The sequence below is a fragment of the Sus scrofa genome, chromosome 13, assembly GCF_000003025.6.
Source record: "Sus scrofa isolate TJ Tabasco breed Duroc chromosome 13, Sscrofa11.1, whole genome shotgun sequence".
NCBI classification, from domain to species: Eukaryota; Metazoa; Chordata; class Mammalia; order Artiodactyla; family Suidae; genus Sus; species Sus scrofa.
The window spans coordinates 179,125,576-179,148,761 of record NC_010455.5 but is presented as its reverse complement, the minus strand read 5'-3'; the positions used below and the strand labels follow the sequence as shown (position 1 = coordinate 179,148,761).

General features: G+C 34.2%; 1 protein-coding gene across 1 annotated transcript in view; it reads left to right on the top strand.

Moving 5' to 3' along the window:
* LIPI (lipase I) overlaps positions 1–20,213 on the top strand; it is a 52,064-nt gene extending 31,851 nt beyond the window's left edge. The window contains exons 9-11 of the mRNA XM_021069839.1: positions 463–574; positions 4,568–4,744; positions 19,498–20,213. Coding sequence (XP_020925498.1) covers positions 463–574; positions 4,568–4,744; positions 19,498–19,585 — 377 coding nt within the window. The 3' untranslated portion in view covers positions 19,586–20,213. The remainder of the gene's footprint in view (positions 1–462; positions 575–4,567; positions 4,745–19,497) is intronic.

Below are 23,186 nucleotides of genomic sequence, written 5' to 3'. Positions count from 1 at the left end.
AAGGATCCGGCGTTACCCTGAGCTGTGGTGTAGGCCAGCAGCTACAGCTCTGATTTGACCCTTAGCCTGGGAATCTCCATAGGCTGCGGATGCGGCCCTAAAAAAGACAAAAGACAAAAAAGGAAAAAGAAAAAATGTTTGATTGACCTAAAATCTCATGTTTTGGGGTTTACAGAACTGTTAGCATTCACTAATTATTTGACCAACTTTTTACCATACCCATCACTGTCTGGAAAGCTTTTCATTCCTCATTTTCAAAACTAGTTAAAAAATAATAAGAAATAAAATGTATTACTTATGTACTAAATGTGTGCCACTCATTATTATTTGCAGATATACATGCCTAGATTACATAAATATATGTTCATATGCATATCTGTAGCAAAACAGAATTAAAAAAAATAACATGAAAAAATTTTTTTTTAAATAACATGAATTGCATTCTATATTTTTGTTTTGTAGCCTATTATTTTGTTCTCAGTGTAATTGTTCTGGATAAGACTATGAAGGATGGCTATATTACATTTAAATTATTAAATCAGCTTGGAATGGTTGAAGAGCCAAGGCTCTATGAGTAAGTATAATTTAGTACTATTTTCTTTTGTAAAATATATTTTCTTGAGCACCCAAGAAAACATTTGGAAGATAATCCAAGTAGTGTAAATACTCTATGCAATGAGTCTTAAACTTTTAAGTATTAAATGGATCTCTGGTGTCATATTCTAATTCATTTATTCTATGAAGGGAGCTAACTGAATATGAAAAAGACTAAATAACTTGTTTGTTATACATTTATCTACCACAAAGGTTAGAAGAAGAGAGGAAACCTTCCACTTAATTTTGAGCATCGATAGAATGTGTTATAATGAATAAAAATACTATTCCATTATAGTTTATTACTTTAAATTGCTTAACATTGTATATATAATGTATATCCAATGCATACATTTATGTATGATTCATTACTTATTCTATCAGATACATGGTTTGTTGGCTTTTGAATTCAATTATCCAACAAACAATCAGCAGTAATCAAATGTATTCAGGCCTTTCAAAAAATAATGGGGATCCAAACTGACATAGCAATATTACCATTCTCAAAGAGGTCTCAGAATACTAGAGGAGACTAATGCATAATTACAGGTCTGAGTAATAAGTTTTATACTAGCAGAACACTTTTGCGCTATGGGAGTACAGAGGAAGAGGCAAAGAAACATTTGAAAGAGGGCTATTGCAGTCAGGGGATAGAAGAGAGTCTTTAAAAGGCAGGGAGATAGGAAAGTATGAGACTTCAGTAACACAGACTGCAGTTCTGGGGTAGTTGCTTTAAACTTGTTCAGAAGGCACTCAAATTATGAGTCTTAATTTCCTTTACCAGCATCATGTTCTGTGCAGAACATGGTGAGGTATTGAAACATTTCATTCAAACACTTGATTAGTCCATTTTTTTATGAAAATATAAAATATGAAACCCATACACAGGGTAAATCTGTCTATCTAAGCCTGACCAATGGCTTTATTGTTTTTCTATTAATAATTATTTGCTGATAAGTTTAGTCATGTTTTAGGATTTTAACTGTTTTAGTTGCCAGGAAAGTCAGAGACTTTTAAATGATATTTTATTTCCCTTTTCAAAGTTAAAATAGGAATGCTTGCTTGCTGTAAAAAAAAATGTGTTATATTATACAGTAGAAAATGAGAATCATCTATAATTACATAGTCCAGGGATATTCAAATTTTTTCATTTGGTTTATACCCGTTCCTCTTCCTCCTTCTCTCATCTTCCTTCTGCTTCCCTTCCATCTCCACCTCCTAATTTTTCTCCTTTCTTCCTCTTGTAATGCCCTGGGGCATGCACACATTTTTTTATTTGGCAAAATTAAGATTCTTTTTGTAGATATGCTCTGCATTCTGATTTTTATATGGGATTCTATAATGAGGTCATTTGTCCTATGTCCCTAAAAATCACTTACACATCATAATATGATACCAAATGTATTAATATGGCTATTGTAATAATTTATTTGAAAGATAATGAGGACCTGGATAAAGTCAGTGGAAGTGGGTTTTAAAAATTTAGAATAGATTTTTTTTTGGTTGTGCCCATAGCGTGTCTGTCCCTAGGCCAGGCATTGAACCTGCACCACAGAAGTGATCCCAGACACAGCAGAGATAGCACTGGATCCTTAATCCACTGAGCCACCAGGGAACTCCAAAATAGATTTATTTTCATGATTAATTAAAGATATGAAAGTGAAGTGGAAAAAAACTGAAGTGACTTTGCATTTTAAGCTTGGCAACTATTTAAATTATGGTGCCATTCACTGAGGTGGGAGATACATGGAGAGAAGCCAATTTAATCATTCAATAAAATTTCTTGAACTGTACTAGAAATTAAGGACACAATTTAGGACAAACTAGATTCCTGTCCTTCCATAATTTTTGTCTAGTAAGCAGATAAACTTTATAAATAAAATGATGAGGTTCATCATTACTGTATTCAAACAACTTTCAGTGAATATCTATATTAAGCTAGGTACTGTGCTAAGGGCTGAATATACTCTGTACTCTGATGAGAAAAACAGACATGGTCCTACCCTTATTAATTTTACAGTCTAATAAATGATACACAAATAAACAAATCATTATAAAATATGTAAATAAAATGTGTGAAAAATGTCTTGAGGCAAATTTTGGTATGTTTGGGAACATAAAATAGGGGATGTGAAATCGTGGGTTCACTAATACTTTCTCTATGGACATTTTATATTAGTTGATACCAAAATGAGCAGCAGCAGTTGGTCTGCTCTATTGCATTACAGGCAGAGTGTCCAATAAAGGCCAAACTCCTGAAGGAGGAGGGAGCATAGCCCATGTCAGGTGCTGAAGGAAGTTTATTATGTATGAGACTAGAGGCAGGGAAAGGACAAGAATGATGAGAGAGGTAGAGAGGACCTGGATTTTGTAGGAATTAGAACTTATAGGACATACTCAAGGATTTTTATTGTATTCACTGGGCAAATGAAAACCAATGAAGTGTTTTAGCTGGGGAGGTCCTGTTGGGGCTAGGATTGGATTTTTATTTTGGAAAAATGATTTGACCATAATGAGCTAGAGAGAGAAAAGACAATATACTGATGCAAGAATGAAGGCAAGGAACAATGGTGCCATGAAATAAAGGGTGGTGAAGGTGGAAAAATGAGGATGGATTCAAAGCAGATTCAGAATATTTCATCTATAAGGTCAGTAGGCATTTAGGATCAATTAGATATAGGGGTTGAAAGAGAGGATGATCTCAAAAATTTAGCCTCGTTGTCTGGCTTGGAAAAAAGGTGTTGGCACCATTTAAGAAGATGAGGATATTTCTAAGTTTTAGGGGTATTTTTTGTTTGTTTTGTTTTGTTTTGATGAGAGGTAGGTGTTGGGAAAGATGTCATTAAATTTGAACTTACTGAGCTTCAGGCATCTTTGAGATATTCAAGTAGGCAGGGGGAATAACAGTGGATATATGTGACTGGATCTCAGCAGACATGGCTGAGCTAGAGGCAGACACTTTGTGTTCAGGAGCAAACAGTTGGTGTTTGGAGCCAATGGAGTAGATATGAATTTGTAAAGAGAGACAACATGTTTCCATCTGGAAATGTTGACTTTGAAGTATCTCAGAAATCTAGATAAGCTCTTAGATGGAAATTAGAGATCTGATCAACCATGTTATATTCTGTGAAAGAGGAGGTAGTCACTCTTCCAGGAAGGACCAGGGATGGGTTTTGAGGGAAGTAATAGCAACTGTTGTTGGACCTAGCTGGTGTAGAGAATCAAAAGGAGAAAGGAGCAGGGACAAATATAAGATTGCATGCATTTTGGGTATCCCACGGGTTGTTTTTCAGCTATTTTATATGTGATTATTGCCTTTGCTCAAGTAAATCATTGTTGCTTCAAAAGAAGAAATTTTTTCAATAGATTTTTTAAAAACATTTCCTTTCCTCTTCTTTCCCTTCCCTTCTCTCCTTTCCTCTCCTTCATGCTTTTCCTTCCTTCCATTAGATCTCCCAACCTTCCTCCCTCCCTTCTTTTTTCCTTCCTTCTCCTCTTCCTTCCCTTTCTCCTCCTTCTTACACTCCTTTGTTGTTTCTTTTGGAGTTAGGCAGACCCACGAAATGATACAGTGGCGGAGAATAACAAAGGATTATTATTTGAGGACATAGCCTATTCAAAGAACAGTCATAGTTGTTCAGATTTCTATAAACAGAAGCAGAATATGACTTCTCCAATCTTAGATAGCTAACTGTACAATCTAGACACCTAGTCAGAAAGATAAGATGTACCACTTTTTCTCAAAAAAAGTTTTTCCACAAAATTTGAGTGTGGGGATACATATATTATTATTAATTTATTTTGTTTTTAATTACTGTTTAAATTATTTTAACACTTTTTAGCACATATTTTTTGTTTGGCCTTGTTCCTGTAAGACTGGTTTTTCTATCTAACATTGATAAGATTATATTGATTTTAAAGTTGTATTCTATTGCAAATTACTCATATGCCGTGTATCAAATTTTCTGTTTAGGAAGAACAAATTATTTTATAAACGTCAAGAAGTCAAGATTCTTGCTCAGTTTTTAAATGATGTTGTAAATATTTCAAGCATTAGTTTGGCATATTTTCAGAGCTCAAATCAGCAATGTTCCAAATGCAAATACACTATCCGGCGTCTCATGTTAAAATCACTTACATATCCAGAAAGGTAAGAAAACTAAATTTTGATTTTAATGTTATCTTTTACACTTGAAAATATTGCTTTGATAAGGAGTTGTTTGAAAATTCACATAGTTAAATAACTGTTTATCATGTGCTTTAGATTATATTTTATAAATATTAGAATATCTAGAAGGTACAAATTTTATTTGGCTTGGATGAGATCTGGAATCAATGTTACCCAAGTGAAGAAAAAAACACATACAATCATTTCATGAGACGTAAGAAACACGAAAAAAGTGAGACAAATCATTTCAGTGGATTTCTGGGTGGCTAGGAATCACTTTGGTTGACTGCAAAATTTTCTCTTTATTTCTCTTTAATGTACCTGTATTTATATATTTGATGTCCTAATTACCTTTTTGTGATTATCAAACATAGTAAATAATAATATTTGGAGAATAAAATAATAAACAAAATAAGTGATAAAATATGCATTTAGATGAAGTCTATATCAACAGAGGAGAGCTGGGAAAATTCTTTAAAGTATAAGATATTTTGTAAGCTTTTGGTATGAGAATATTTAGTCATTCAAAAGTCAATGAGTGAGATGTCACTGTAAAGGAAAAAAAAAGGCACTTTTACTTTGCATTTGATTGAGATACTTACAAAAATACCAAAATATATGGATGTTTTCAATTAGGAATATTAGCAACACCCATTCCTTAGGAAAGAATAGCAAAGAAAGGAAGAGAAAGTTTGGGAGGTCATGTTTAAAGGACTAGAGCTGCAGGATTTTTAATCTTCAACTGACCTCTGTTGAAGTATTGTTGTACTTGTTATTGTTGTTGTTAATTAATTAATTAACTAACTTACATTGCTTTTTTAGGGCCACACTTAGTTCCCAGGCTAGAGGTCAAATAGAAGCTGCAGCTGCTGGCCTACATCACAGCCATAGCAACACAGAATCCGAGCCACATCTGTGATCTATACCGCAGCTTGCAGCAATGCCAGAGACTTAACCCACTGAGCAAGGTCAGAGATCAAACCTGTATCCTCATGTATACTAATTGGGTTATTAACCCACTGAGCTACAATGGGAACTCTCTGTATCTATTAATTTAACAATGCAAAGCATCTACTAAATATAAGAGCAGAAACTACATTCGTAGCCCCCAAAAATAGTTTTTAAAGAGGTCAAGGTTGTTCACCATTTATATTCCATAGTCTCCTCCATTCATACCTCTCTGAACAGCAGGATGGTGAGTATGAATGAAGAAGTCTAATAGATTTCCATATGGCTTAGCGGGTTAAGGATATGACATTCACAATTGCTGTGTCTCTGGTCGCTGCTGTGGTGTGGGTTTGATCCCCTGACTGGGAACTTCCGCATGCTGTGGGAGCAGACAAAAAAAAAAAAAAAAAAAAAAAAGGATTCTAGTTGTTTCAGTTTACTGACATCCTCTGTTTCTGGCACTTGAATGTAAAGGATTTATGCTGTCCTGGAATCAAGTATCCTCTCTATATATCATAACTGGAAAGAGAAGCAAAAGAGTTTCTTCCTCAGTTTTGAAGAACCATATGTTGTAAGTCTTGGCCAGATGCCAGAAATTTTAGCTAGAATCTTTGTACATAAAACAGCCCACAAGCTCACTATGAGAAAGAGGGATTTAGTTCCATACATATGTGCAGTAAAAAGGACCAAGGATGCTCTGTATATGGGCAAGTGCCAGGGCTAGACTCTCATCTCTCATTGTTCAAGCAGAGGTGAAGATGAAAAACACAACAACAACAAAATGGTACTTTGACTTCATCATCAGCAACATAAAGATCCAATAATCAAGTTTAGAAATAAGTTTGACTTTTTAAAAGATTCATGACAAGAAGTAGGAAATTACATAAAGCATTGGTTGGTGTTCTCAATAATATTTAAGAAAACAGTAATCCATGAAGGAGCAAGTGAAGAGCAATGATGAAGCAACTGCCTGAGATTAAAAGGAAACAGAGTGAAGAAACTAAAGTCAACATCAAATTTAGTATCGACATTAGAAAGAGTAGAATTGATCAAAAATGTAGAAAACATTTTAGTAACCTACAGAATGAGGTGATATAAATAATAGAGAAGACTGGGAAATTTATTGGGGAAAATAATTAAAACACAAAAATATAGATACCTAGTGTTGCTGGTGGAGACACAACAGAAGAACTAATTACAGATATGATGAAAGAAAACACTCCTCAACTGAATAGAAGATACAAATCTCAAATTGATAGAATAAACTAAGAACCAGGAAACTAAGAGAGCAAAATTTAGACCCACTCATATATTTCATTTTTAAAATTTGGTGATGAGTATAAAATTCTGCAGTGTAATCAAAGAAATCTTCATGGAATGGAAGATTTAATGTTGCAGCAATGGCCATTCTTATTAAACACACATACGTTTTACATGACTCCAATCAAAATCTGCAGAAAAGGAAAACAATCTGGAGTTCCCTCGTGGCTCAGTGGGTTAAGGATCTGCTGTTGTTACTTCTGTGGCTCTAATTACAATTGTGGCATGCAGGCTTGATCCCTGTCCTAGAAATTTCTACAAGCCACAGGCATAACAACAACAACAACAACAACAAAAACAACAATAAACTACAGAAGAGATGGCTCTTCATAATTAACATGAAGTAACAAATTATTGACATGGGCCAAGAAAATGTGAATAATGAGAGTAATGTTTATAACTTTAACTATAAAACAGTAAAGCAAACTCCAAAACATTTAAAAAGTTTGATACTGGCAGAAGAATATAAATGCATTTAAGAGAGTAAAAGGAAAACTCCAAAACATGGTTTTGCAGATGATGTCAGAAACTTTTCAAGTGGTGACACAAGAATAAATGATTGACAACTGAAAATGCCTGATATCTTAATTATAACATAGCCAAAATTAGTTATAGATAGAGTAAAAAATTAAATATAAAATGGTAAGCAGGAAACATAGGCAAATTTTTGTTTGAAGAATAATGAAAACCAAGACAGAGCAACTCAACAGAAAATGTTGCTCAGTTTACCTCCATACAGATAAAAAAATTGCATGTCACAAACATTATTAACAAAAGAAAACTTTTGTAATACATGAAATATAGAAGGACTAAATTATTTACATATTAATAATTTTTACAAAATGTATAAAAGGACACATCCCAGCTGAAACAGAGAAATACTTTTTTGGTTAAGACAAAAAACCTGGGTTAATTATAGATTAGTGTTTTCCTCTCACTCTCCACATCCAGTCATAAAAACTGTTGTCCCTACCTTCTAAACATTATCCAGAATTTAACCAGAATCTCAGCAAAAGCTGAAGACCTCACAATGGTTTAGAAGATCCCACCTGACTTGGGAACTGCACCTCTACTATCCTACACCCTTCCACCCCAGCTCTTCCTTTACTGAACTGGTTTTTTGGCTCTAGGCTTGAGGGCCTGCTTGCTGTTCCTTGAACATACCAGGCAGGATCTTTCTTAGAACCTTTCCACTGGCTCTTTCCTCTTCTTGGAAATTTCCTTCCCTAGACGGCTAACTTGTTCATCTCCCAAGATTTTCCTCAGATGTCATCTTTTCAATGAAGCCTTTCTACCACTCCCGATCTCCCTTACCCTGCTTAAGTTTTACTTTGTTTTTACTCATAGGACTTATGGGTAATATACTATATTCTTATTTATTACACCTTTTGTTTATTGTTTGGCTATCCTCATGTAAAATTTAAGTACCTGGAGGACATTGATGTTATCCATTTTGTTCACAGGAGTACTTCAAGTGCCTAAAACTGTGCTTGGTACACAGTAGGTACCAAGTGAATAGTTGTTGAATGAAGAACCACAGAAACAAATAAATTGACAAAGGACAATTTAAAAAATTAAAGGGATAAAGATTTAATAGTCATATTTTAAAATATGTAACCCCAAGAGTATTCAAATAAATTAAAATTAAGTCAATGAGATATATCTCTTCCAAATTGGAAAAAAAAAAGTCTTTTGTTGCTAAAATTATACAGAAATTGCCACTGTGCTTCACTGCTGCTAGGTGTATACACAGGTAAACATATTCTGGAAAGGATTTAGGAAAATATGTCAAGAACCCTCAGATGTTAATACTTTGGGCCCATTATTTCTTCTAGAATTTTTACCTTAGAGACTAGGTAGCATAGGGTAATGTTCAGAGTGCCTCAGCTTGAATTGAATATAAATTCAATTCCTTACTAGCTCTGTGACTCTGGCAAACTGATTAATCTTTTTGTGTCTCAGTTATTTTTTTATCTATAAAATTAGAATAGTGATAGTCTACTTCATAAACTGATCAAGAAGTTTAAACATTGTAACATTTATAAAGGATATAAAATATTTTCTGACATACAATAAGTATTATACAAATGTTTGTTAAATAAATACAAGGAAATAGAAATGCACATAAGTATTTCTATGGAAGACAATTTTTTCAGTCTGATTTGCAATGCTGAAAATTAGAAATAAATTAACTGCTCAGTGAGGCACTTGATACATTTAATATGGAATATCCATAACGTGAAACATTAGGCAGTCATTACAATGGCAAAATTACCATAACATTTGGTTAATGACTCATTTTTTAATGTAACAAATACATGTGTATACCATAATTATGAAAACCTTAATGAAATTATTTTTTCTCATAAAGGGATATTGATAAATTGAATTTATACTGATATTAAATGAAGGACTTTCTTAAGTTGTAATTTGCTATATACATTAACAGTTATTGCTTTTCTTGGTTGATATATGAAAAAATTAACATATACTAAAATTGGTATTTACAGAATGTGAAATTATTGAATATTTTTATATTTAGGCAAGACATTTTTTTGGATTTTGAAGTTTATTATGTGCTTAAAAAATTATTTCCATATCTACCTCTTAAATTTAAAAAATTGCAGACTCTTTAAAAATGATGAGGCAAATAATAGTTTTTGGTAATTATCAGAATTGAGATCTTTAGTTCCTCTAAAAATAAAAACAGTGAGGGTTTGCTGTTTTATTATTAGTAAGTACTGTTATCTAATTTATAGCTCAAAAGGGAATGGATAAATTAAATAATGCCATATGGATTGTCTTCATCATATGCCAGCTGGAGAATAAAACAGATATCAGGGAGTTCCCATTGTGGCTCAGTGGTAACAAACTCAACTGGTATCCATGAGGATACGGGTTTGATCCCTGTCCTTGCTCAGTGGGTTAAAGATCTGCTGTGAGCTGTGGTGTAGGTCACAGACACTTGGATCCTGTGTTGCTGTGGCTGTGGCATAGACTGGCACCTATAGCTCCAATTTGACCCCTAGCCTAGGAACTTCCATATGCCATGGGTGGAGCCCTAAAAAGCCAAAAAAAAAAAAAATTAAATAAAAGACATCAGTAGTAATTAGGAATGTAAATCAAAACTAAAAAGAAGTATTGCTTCCCCCCTATTAGAATGGCTATCATCAAAGAGACAAGAAATTGAGTTGGCTAGAATGTGGAAAAAAGGGAATCCTTATGAACCACTGGTAGGAATGTAAATTGTTGCAATCATTATGGAAAACATTTGCAGATTCCTCAAAAAATTAAAAATAGAACTACCATATGATCCATCACTTCTACTTCTGGGTATATATGCAAGGGAAGTGAGTACAGGATATGGAAGATTGAAGAGATATCTGTACTCCTATGGTTATTGCAGCATTGTACAATAGCCAAGATATGGAAGCCACCTAAAGATCCATCAAAGGGATGAATGGATGAAGAAAATGTGGTGTGTGTGGGTGTAATGGAATATTACTCAGCCACAAGAAAGAGGGATATCCAGCAGTTTGTGACAACATGGTAAGGTCCTGAGGGCATTAGGGCAGGTGATGTAAATCAGACAGAGAAAGATAAATATTGTATGATATCACCTGTGGAAGCTTAAAAAAGCTGAGCTCATAGAAACAGAGACCAGAATGGTGGTTAATGATGCACTATGATAACACTATGGTGGTAATCATTTTATAATGTGTAAGTGTATTTAATCAATACCACATTGTATACCTTAAACTAACACAATGGTATGTAGCAATTATATCTCAATAAAACCAAAATAAATAAAAAGTAAACAAGCGAATACAGGGATGAACATGCAAGGATGCACAAAAAGTTACAAACTATAGAAGTGATCTTCTGATAGCTTTTAATTTTATCTTTTATTTTTTGTCATATAAATAATGTGTAATGTTGGAGATGTAAACAAAATATACTTCCTAATAGCTGTGGACAGTCTGGTAAACACCAGTGCACCCCATAATTTACTTCTGTGTCATGGAGGACTTATGTATAAATTCATCCTTTTCCAAATTAATTAAATATTAAAATTAGCTTTGGCCTCTATGCCTTACTTCATGTTAACTTCTCCAGTTATTTAATATTGTATTTCATTAAATAGTTTCAAAATTCTTTGACGATATTATACATAAAACTTAGATTTAATGAAGGTATTTGGTTTAAAGCAGCTAAAGAACTGTCTTTAGGTCTTTAGAGAGTAACCTCAGAAAACCAATTTACAGTTATGCTATTTGTGCTGAAGTCTTTATCATTTCATTTTTGTCTTTTAAACTGCCTGGTAAAAGATCAAGGGTACTTTGGGAGAATGTGGGGATTGGGACTCTAGAATTCTTAAGGCTGTATAAATGTAATGATTTTGTCAAAATGATTTTATGTTTTTATAAATTTTGTTCATTTATTCTGAAAACTGTCCCCAGCTTTACCATTCACACCCCATTTTCTCCTGGGTCCTCAAATGATGCTCTAGCTCCGTGTAATGTTGACAGGTGATACAGATAAAGAACTCCAAACTATGTGAACAGTGGGAGCAGCCCCTGTGTGTTTCTTTTTGTCTTTCTGTCTTTTTAGGGCCTCACCTGCATCATATGGATGCTCCCAGGCTAGGGGTTGAATTGGAGCTGCAGTTGCTGGCCTATGCCACAGCCACAGCAATAAGGTATCCAAGCAGCATCTGCAACCTACACCATAGCTCACAGCAACGCCAGATCCCTAACCCACTGAGAAAGGCCAGGGATCAAACCAGCATCCTCATGGATCCTAGTCGGATTTGTTAACACTGAGCCACGATGGGAACTCCATGTGTTTCTACATGTAATGTAAGCTACACCTCATAGAAGAATTAAGTGGTTTTAGTGTATTTGGAAATGAGTTTTCATATAAAATTTGAGTTTTTAATGAACAAAAGTTTTTAGAAATTCAATGTTAATTATCATATGAAGGGGCAAGATATTTTATTCATATTCTACTTCTAAAATTATTTGTTTGGATTAAAATTTTTTGCAACTATATAAAAATTTTTAAAATATTTTATAATTCAGATATCTTTCTAATTTGCCTAAAAATTATGACACAATTTTAACTGGTAATTTTGTAATTGGGCAATGTAATCAGAAAGTTTCAGGTTATAATCCTAAAAACTCAGCACATATCCTTTTATTATGCTGTAAGATAAAATTATAGGTAAAGGCAGACAGGCATGTTCACTATTATATGACTGTCTTCTTAATCATGTTTTAATAGACAAATGTTATTATATACACCTCCTTCACTGGTTAAATAAGAAAATAGGGTAAAATCATTGGGATATGCTACAGAGAAAAATGTAGTCATGCATGTAATTTTAATTTTTATGTAAAATTTAAACAGTGGACAGACTATGAAAATTTACTAAATTTATAAAATGTAGAAGCATTATTTCTACTCAGGGAAAAAAAACCAAAAATACATTTTGTGGGTGGTTAGCAAAACTCTTAACATTCCCTGCTGGCTGGGGATGCTAACAGATGCTTGAATGAAATAGATGATTTAGGTTTAATTATCTAGGTAATTACCATCACCATTTAGTTGCCTTTTCTATTTAGATCTACCCATACAGATAATGTGCCAATTAATGAGAATCAACACTGCCAGATTATTGAGAATGTGAGTTATAAAAATGTTATGCCTTACGATCCAGATTCAAACAGTAATTAGCTGTCTGTAACAAACTATGAGAGAGACTACACAAACAACATAGTTCTCCTGGGTATTCCCAGTAGGCTAGTAAATTTAGGGACTGAGAGGAATATTCATATTGGAGGCACCCAGATGATTTCCTGAGAAATGTTAAGCTAAAGCTACTTTTAAGAACTTTACTTAAAATATAGTCTTTTTGGAATACAGTTCTATGAGTTTTAATAAATGCATAGTCATGTAACCACCATGCAATTAAGATATAGAACACTTCCATCACAAAAAACTGCCTTGTGCTGCCCTTTTATTTTCAATTTCCCATTCCTACTCTCTGGCAACCTCTGTACCTAGATTTACCTTTTTCCAGAACATTATATAGATGGAATTGTATAGTATGTGGCTTTTTAGGTTTGGCTTCTTTCACTGAGCCTTTATATCTTTATAATTCATCATGTTGTTGTCTATATCAATGGAATGTTAGTAATGAATAAGATTTCATTGTATGGATATACCACAGTTCCTTTATCCATTCACCCATGGGAGGGAATGTAATTTGTTCATATTTTTTGACATCTATCAATATTTATCCAAAATAAATATCTGCCTGAAGGTTTTTATGTGAACATAAGTTTTCATTTCTTTTGGATGAAAGAGAAAGAAGAGAGATTGCTGGGTCATAGTGTGAGGGTAAATTTAACTTTATAAGAAACTGCCAGATTATTTTCCAAAGTGACTCTACATTTTGCATTCTCAGTGGCACTTATCGAATTCCATTGTTTTCTTGCACCACAAACTGCACTTTCACCAGATTTTTTGTTGTTTTTTTTATTTTTACTATTCTAATACTTGTGTAGAGGTAGTTCACTGTGTTTTAAATTTGAACTTTTCAAATGACAGATGATGTTGATGACCTCTGCCATTTAATTGAGGGTATTTGCATCTTTAAATTTAGTGTAATATTAGATACAGTTGATTTTAAATCTGTTCTCTTGCCATTTTGTTTTGTTTGTCCCATCTGTTCTTTGTTCTGATTTTCTCATTGTCTGCCTTCTTTTGGATATATTGAGGTCTTATGGTTCCATTAGATATCCTTTGTGGGTTTATTATCTATAACATTTGATTATGTTTGTGGTTTCTTTGGGGTTTACAGTATATTATTACATTACATTATCTTTATTTCATCACAGTCTACCTTCAAGTTAATTTTACCACTTCAAATATGAGAGCCTTACAGTAGTGTAATTCCATTTCTCTCTCATGCTATTGGTGGCATACATTTTACTTGCACATATGCCAAAAACAACAATACAATGTATCATTTTTTTAAAGAGATATGCCTATTAAAGATACAAAGACTTAAGAAAAGTCATATATATTTTTCGACATAGTTATCATTTCTGGTGCACTTCTAACCCTTATGTAGATGCACATTTTCATCTGGTATAACTTACCTTGTGGCTAAAGATGTTGCTTTAAGATTTTTTTTTTATAGGGCCTAATGGTTGTGAATTCTTTAAACTTTTGTGTGTCTGAAAAAGTCTTATGCTTATGATGTACAAGTGATGTCTTTATTTTGAAAGATAATTTTTCTGGGTACAGGATTTTGGTTTGATAGTTGTTTGTTCTGTTTGTTTGCTTGTTCTACCTCTTTAAAGAGGTTGCTGTACTATCTTTTACCATGTAATGATATTAATGAGAAATCTATTACTATCTTTCCTTTTTCCATGAAGAAAATTAGCATTTTTTTTCTCTGGCTGGTTTTAAGATTTTTCTCCTTTATCAATGATTTTAAGCAGTTTGATTATGATGTGGTTTCTGGAATTTTTTCCATACCTCTTGTGTTTAGTATTTGTTGACCTTCTTGGATCTATGAGTTTAAAGATTTCATCAAATTTTATCTAAATTTTTAACTTTTGCGATTTTTTTTTTCTGTGTCCCTTCTCTCTCCTCTCCCTTATTAGGCTGATTGAAGTTTCACTGATGCTCTGTGAATTTTTTTGTTATTATTATTAAAGTATAGTTGATTAGAATGTTTCCTCAAGTTATGTTTAACAGCAAAGGGACCCAATCACACACATTTCCCTGTGCTGTACAGTAGGGGCCCATTGCCCATCCATCCCAAATATAACAATTTGCAACCAAAAATCTCCAAAAGGCCCATCCATCCCACTCCCTCCCTCCCCCTGGAAACCCTAAATCTGCTGTCCTTGGCCATGATCTATTTTTGTTTTTTTAGGTAGGATCATCTGTTACATATTTTATATTCCAGAAATAAGTGATATCTTATGGTGTTTGTCTTTTTATTTCTGGCTTACTTCACTTAGTATGAGAATCTCTAGTTCCATCCATGTTGCTAGAAATGGTGTTAGTTTATCTTTTTTTTATGGCATATACCAAGATATACCACATCTTCTTTGTCCATTAATCTGTCGATGGGCATTTAGGTTTTTTCCATGTCTTGGCTATTGTGAATAGTGCTGCAATGAACACAGGGGTGCATGTATCTTTTTCTTTTTTCTTACTTTTTTTTTTTTTTTTTGGTCTTTTTTTGCTATTTCCTGGGCCGCTCCGCGGCATATGGAGGTTCCCAGGCTAGGGGTCGAATCAGAGCTGTAGCTACCGGCCTACGCCATAGACACAGCAACCCGAGCCGCGTCTGCAACCTACACCACAGCTCACAGTGATGCCAGATCGTTAACCCACTGGGCAAGGGCAGGGACCGAACCCGCAACCTCATGGTTCCTAGTCGGATTCGTTAACCACTGTGCCACGACGGGAACTCCATGTATCTTTTTCAATGGAAGTTTTTTCCAGATATATGCTCAGCAGTGAGACTGCTGGATCATATGTTAGTTCTATATTTTGTTTTCTGAAGTATCTCCATACTGTTTGTACTAATTTACATTCCCACCTATAGTGAAGGAGGGTACCTTTTTCTCCATACCCTCTCCAGCATTTGTTATTTGTTGAATTGTTAATGATGGCCATTCTGACATGTGTGAGGTGGTGCCTCACTGAAGTTTTGATTTGCATATATCTAATAATTAATAATGTTGAGCATTATTTTCATATGCCTGTTGGCCATCTATATATTTTCTTTGGAGAAATGTCTATTCAGATATTCTGCCCATTTTTCAATTGGGTTGTTTGTTTTTTTGTTGTTGAGTGTCATGAGTTGTTTGTACATTTTGGAGATTAGATCCTTGTCTGTTGCATCATTGGCAAAGATTTTCTCCTATTCTGTAGACTGTCTTTTTTTTTTTTGTCTTTTGTCCTTTTAGGGCCTCACCCACAGCATATGGAGGTTCTCAGGCTAGGGGTCTAATCGGAGCCCCTGCCCCGGCCTACACCAGAGCCACAGCAGTGCTAGGTGTGAGCCACATCTGTGAACTATACCACAGCTCACAGCAACGCTGGATCCTTAACCCACTGAGCGAGGCCAGGGATCGAACCTGCAACCTCATAGTTCCTAGTCAGATTTGTTTCTGCTGCGCCATGACGGTAACTCCAATTGTCATTATTCTTCAAGTTTACTTTTCTTCTGTAATGTCTAAGCTGATATTTATCCTATCCAGGGTATTTTTAATTTCAGATATTGTAGTTTTCACCTATGCAAGTTTTATTTTAATCTCTTAATATCTCTCATGTCTCCACCTAACTATTTGAACACGTGAATGAATTGTAGTTATAACTCTTTCAATATCTTTGTCTGTTGATTCTCACCTCTGTTCTGGGTGTCTCTTGGTTTTGATTGGTTGACCTTCACATGGGTCCATTTTCCTGCTTCTTTTCATGCTTGGTACTAGATGCCAGACATTGTGTATTTTGTCACATTAGGTGCTCCATATTTTTGAACACTTATAAATATTCTTCAAGTTTATTTTCAAGATGCTGTTAAGTTACTTATGAACAGGTTAATTCTTTCAGGTCCTGCTTTCAAGGTTTTTAAGGCAGGCTTGGAATAGTGCTAAATTTAGGGTTAATTATCCCCACTTCTGAGGCAAGACCATTCTATTCTCTTTACTCAGTGATCATATGGCAGGTGGGAAGAGGCACCTTTGTTAGTGCTGGGAACCTTATCCTAGCTAACTTTTTAAAAGAATACTATATGCATAAATATGGTGGTATGTTATACAAAAGCCCTAGGGAGCTTTTTCAAATAAAGAGACATGTATTTTGTGTAATTTGGTAAAATATATATAGATTAAAATGAAAACTAATGGTATTTGAATTCTAGAGAGATTATTTTTTGATTTCTTCTGTTTTTATTAAAGTTTATATTTATAAATGTACTGCACTCATTTCTGCTAACTCATGGTGAAAAAAGCATTGGAAATGCAATAGTCAGTGCTCTTTAAGTTAAAAAAAACACTAAATATTGTTCTTCTCAGGATAGTTGAACATACGTCACATCTTTTCTAAATTATAAAGTTTAACTTTTTTTATTATGAGGAGAAGGAACTATTAATGACATAGGATAAGTAATCTCAAAGTAAGAGACCTAGCAGTGGAACTAGATAGGCTTTTTACAATGCAAAAAAAAAAAAAGAAAAAAGAAAGAAAGAAAATCTTTCTCACATGTTTTGGTAATATTCAACTTTGGTAGGCATGATGATCTTACCTAAACTGTTTTGTAATGCTTGCAGAGGACTTGTAAAATATGGAATATTTAATAAAAATATACATTTACTACATTGAACATATTTCAGTGGTAACAGGGTTGCAAGATTTTATTGTAGAAAATAAATAAAAACACATTTGCCTTAATATATTATAAATATATGAACAGGACAACTAATGACTAAGGTAATTTATTAATAAGTTTAATGACACTCTTTTTCTAGTATGAAAAGTTAAAAATGAGGTGGATCAGGGAGAATCCAGAGCATTGAAGACTCAGTGAATAAGAGTCATAGCATGACAGATGAAAAATTTACATAAGTATATATACATTTGTTAGTGGAAGTGGTAAAGTCATTCTTCTGCTTCTTCCTTCCTCTCTCCCTCCCTACAGTTCTTCTTTCTTTCCTTCCTTCCATCTTTTTAGGGCCACACTTGCGGCATATGGAACTTCCCAGGCTAGGGGTCGAATCACATGGGATCCAAGCTGCACCTGCAACCTACACCACAGCTCATGGCAATGCCAGATCCTTTAACCCACTACGTGAGGCCAGGGATCAAACCCACGTCCTCATGGATGCTAGTCAGGTTTGTTACCACTAAGCCACAATGGAAACTCCCCCACTTATTTCTTAATAATGGAGAAAGGATGATGTCTGATTTTCAATTATATTCTGATCTCTGGTAATTTAACATAAAGCTATTTTTGTTAACATCTAAAAATCTTATAAGATTGAGGTACTGTCATTTCACATTTATTTCTATACTATTAAACTTCCTAGATGACTTTATTATTTCAAATGGAAAATAATATAGTATCCTGTATTAGCTTTTATCATTAAAGATGAATATGTCTGTATTTTATTACTTTTCAAATATTAGATATAGGAAATTGATTTAAAATTGAATAATTTAACCTAACAATAATGTTAAATATTTTAAAAATGTATTTAATGATGTCTTAATCAAGCTAGGAGACAAGGCTCAATCTATCTCTTAAACTAGAGCAAGTTCATTTGTCAAATAAAGGTGAGCCACCAGCCCCCGTGCAATTGAATTGGTCTCTTTCCTTCACTAAGTTAGTATGACTGATGCAGGAAATTTCCGTTTATTACTACCATTTTTTCTTTAGCTCTTTCTCTGAACTTTGACCCATCTTTGCTTATTCATTGATTACTTTTTTGAAGGTTTTTGAGGTATTAACAGGAAAAAAAAAATATGACTAGAAGAGATAGCTGATTTACCACAGCGACTTGACTTTTCAGAAATCTTCAGATACTACATACACAATCTCTCCAAGATACAGAATACTTTAAATTTTATGTCCATTTTAGTAGGTGGCAGAGGACTGATTAAATCATTTGGCAAAAAATTGCCTGTGCAACTCAGCCCAACTCTTGGTGGCTGATGGTTTGGTGGCTATCACAGTAGAAGAAGTGGCCTAGATACTAAGAGTTGAGTTCACTTTTCAGCTATTTCAGTATCCAAAATATTTTTTTTATTAATGTATGGTTGATTTACAATATTTCTTCAACTTCTGTTGTCCAGCAGAGTGACCCAATCACACACAGTTCTCTGTGCTGTACAGTAGGAGCCTATTCCCTATCCATTCCAAATGTTACAGTTTGAGTCTATCAACCCCAAATTCCCTGTCCATCCCACTCCCTCCCCACTCCCCTTGGCAACCACAAGTCTGCTCTCCATGTCCACAACCTGTTTCTGTTTTGTAGATAGGATCACCTGTGCCATATTTTAGATTCCACATATAATTTATATCATATGATATTTGTCTTTCTCTTTCTGACTTACTTCACTTAGTATGAGAATCTCTAGTTCCACCCATGTTGCTGCAAATGACATTAAGCCAAAATATTTTGCATTCAATGTAAGTATTCCAATGAAGCAGCTATGAGAGGGGTTGTTGAAGCACAGAGAACTTTTTCTTTCTAACAAATATTGTATCTGTTCATCCCTATGTAGTCAAATGAGACAGAGTAGAAATGATCCTGTAGGTTTGTTTCAACTCCCTGCATTTTAAGAAGTAGTTAGAGGCATAGAATATTCTAATATTTATGAGAAGAAAATAAACTTTATTGTTTTACTAATAGTTTTTTTCTTTTTTTCCTTCATAGACCACCACTTTGCATCTATAATTTTGTACTTGAAGAAAGCAGAGAAATAGTTCTGAGTCCTAACATATGCACACTAACTGAAATATAAGATGCCTTTTTCCATCAAATGTAACAACTTGTTTGTGAACTAAAGAACTTGTAAGTAGGAGTAATGCAATTCATATTTCTTTTAGAATGTATTGCTCAATCTGAAATTCAGATATTTCTACTTCTTGAATATGTTTTTAAGAACCAAACATATAGGATATTTTAAAATGCATATGGCAAAACATTCTGAAAATATTTTGAAAGCTGTTTATTTCTGTTTACCTTCATTAAATGTTTTTCATTGAGTGTTTCCCTTAGTTACTTATTATTAATAGATAATATGTCTTTAGAAAAAAAAGAGAAGCTTATTACTTCCACATACTGTCTAAATAGTATTGTTTTCCACTCAGACTGCAATAATAAATAATTGAATTTTTTAATTTATAAATTTATCATTTAGAGAAATCATTTGGATTAATGTATATCTTGTTAACATAAATGCACCTTCTTTTTAGTGATCTATTTGGTATTTTGTAGTGCTTTGTAAATAAAGTCTTTGTTTCTGTGGAGCACAATAATCTATGGGCCTGTCATCCTTAATGTCAGATCCTGGGTCTGCCACTTACTAATGGTGTAATCTTGAGTAACTAAATTTACCTCACCATGTTTCAGTTAGCTAAGAAACTTAGCTGCAAACTAAAGTTTGCAGATGCAAACTATTACATTTAGAATGGATAAGCAATGAGGTTCTGCTGTATAGCACAGGGAATTATATCACTCGTGATAGAACATAATGGAAGATAATAAGAGAAAAAGAAATACATATATGTATGACTGGGTCACTTTGCAGTACAGCAGAAATTGTCACAACACTGTTAGTTAACTATTCCCTAATTTTTTAAAAAAAGCTGAAAAATGTCTTTTGCAGAAAATTTTTTTGTGAAGATTGATTCAACTTTTTGATTGGAATCTGCCTGTAGTGATAATAAAAATAACAACAGCTAACACATATAACACTGTTTTCCTGGCACATTTTAATTCTTTATATGTATATTAATTTATTTAATACCTACAAAAATCCTATGAGATTGGCCTTGTTATCTCCACTGATGAATAACTGAGACACAGGAATGTTAACCAGCTCATCCAGGATTATGTACAATACCAGAATTGAAATCTAAGAAGCCTCTCTCTTCAATCTGTAGTTTTATTTATTTATTTATAATCATTTATTTATTTTTGCTTTTTAGGGCTGCATCCATGGCGTATAGACGTTCCTAGGCTAGGGGCGGAATCCAAGCTACAGCTGCCAACTTGCACCACAGCCACAGCAATGTGGGATCCAAGCCATGCTTTCAACCTACACCACAGCTCATGGCATCACCACATCCCCGACCCACTGAGTTTAGCCAGGATTGAACCCACATCTTCATGAATACCAGTCAGATTCGTTTCCATGGCACCAGAATGGGAAACCCAGAGTCTGTAGTTTTAATCCTTATGTTAATGCTTCTCTAAGGATCAACATGTTAACTGCTATATTTATAAATGATCACATTCAAAATAAAGTCATCCCTGATTATCCTTGGCAGATTGGTTACAGGACCCACCACAAATAGCAAAATCCACAGATGCTCATGTCCCATAGTTGGCTTTTCATATCCATGTTTCCACATGCATGGATTCAACCAACTGCAGATTACACAGTATTAGTATTTATTGAAAAAAATCCCTGCACAAGGACCCATGCAATTCAAACCTGTAGTGCTCAAGGGTCAACTATAATAATCTAAATGTCCTTAGTGTTCTTCAATTTACACATTTAGCCCAGGAATATCCTGGGCCTCGCTTATATCTGAATGCTCCCAGGGTTTGTTTGTTTCTAAACCAATCTGTCAACTACAGTCAGTCTCTATGCTTTTGATTTCCTGCTGTATTAGTTTGCTGGGACTGCCATAAAAATATCACTGACAGGGTGGCTTAAACAGCATAAATTTATTTTCTCAGAGTTCTGGGCTAGAAGTCTAAGATCGAGGTGTTAGCAGGTTTAGTTTCTTCTGAGGCCTCTGTCTTTGCCTTGCAGAGGGCAACCTTCTGTCTCTGTCCTCACATGGTCTTCCTCTGTGCACTGTGTCTCTTTCCTGTGTCTGAATTTCCTGTCATAAGGAGACAAATCAGAATGGGTTATGGCCCACCCTAATTGACTCATCTTAATTTAATCACCTCTTTAAAGACCCTATTTCTAAATATAGTCACATTCTGAGGTACTGGGAGTTAGTACCTTTCAAATGCCTTTAGCATTTGAACTTTGTGGAGAAACAGTTCATCTCACAATACCTTCCATCACTCAGTATCTCTAAATTGATGACCTCTGCTACTAAGACATTTGCAAGTGAATTGGGGCCACTGTTGGTGCCTATCTAGAAGCCACTAATATGTTAAGACTCTTGATGTATTAGATGTATGCTCCAGGCAGAAACTAGTAGAAGGCTCTTCATATTTTGCTTAGGGGTTTAAGCAGTGCTTCCTGTACCTCTACTGTCTTCCAGTCCTTGAAAACAACTCCTTCAGTTTCTGCTGCAGCCCTTCACTCCATAGGCCTCTGATGCCAGATACTGTCTCTCTCCTGTCACTAAGGCATTTGCTTGCAAACTTCTCACATTCTTAAAATCACGAACACAACATAATTTCACTCAATTAGTTTGCCAGATAGCCTCAGAAATTGTGAATCTCAGTTTGTGACATTAATGACATTTAAAATTAAATAAAATGCATTAGAGATATGTTACTAGGTGCAGAAATCCTGCTCCAGTATTCCTGATTGCTTAGTGCCTCAGGATAACAAAAGAAACAGTAACTAAATTGTCTCATAGCTTATCGAAGGACCTTGTAACCCTCATAACAAAAACTTCTTGTCATAGGTGATAGAATCTTTCAGGGATAAGATATAAACTTAAGAAATGTTCATAGGTTTTCATATTTCAATATCTTCACCAGTATCCTAATCCCCTCCAGTTTTGTTTTTTTTTGGTTTTTTTTTTGTTTTTTTTCCAAGATGAACAATGACAGAAAGACTTTGGAGCTTGTCTTGGGGGTGAGGGAGGGAAACTTCTCTGATCCACAATATGTTCATAGCCTTCAAGCAATATTTTAGTCATATTTTTTCCCAAATTTGTAGAAATCATAGATCAAAAATAGTATTAAGAGGGAAAATGCACTTTTCAGAGGACCATAATGAGGCACAGGTATTTTATAGCATTTATCTAGGACAACAGAGGGAATAGATAGCCATCACATGCAAAATGCTTTACACCAGGCTGCTCTGATCAGATGTGGAAAGCTGCAAAGAGGTGAGCTGTTTTAATACTTTATCCTTCAGGATGTCTACCTAGGACCAGTCACAGACTGGGACTCAACATTGGTGTTCAATGTCCTTTCAACAATGTAGTATTTTTAAGTTAATATGAGGACTTATCTAATTAAGTAATATGTTCCTTATTTTATTAAATATGCTTTGTTTGTTCCTCCATTGAATAATAAGCTTCATATTTAAAAAAATATCACCAACAAAGCAACAAATCATACTTTGTTACCCACAATGGTTGCTGAAATGACGAGTGGATATAATCAAAGAGCAACGAGATTTCATTTAACAAATTACA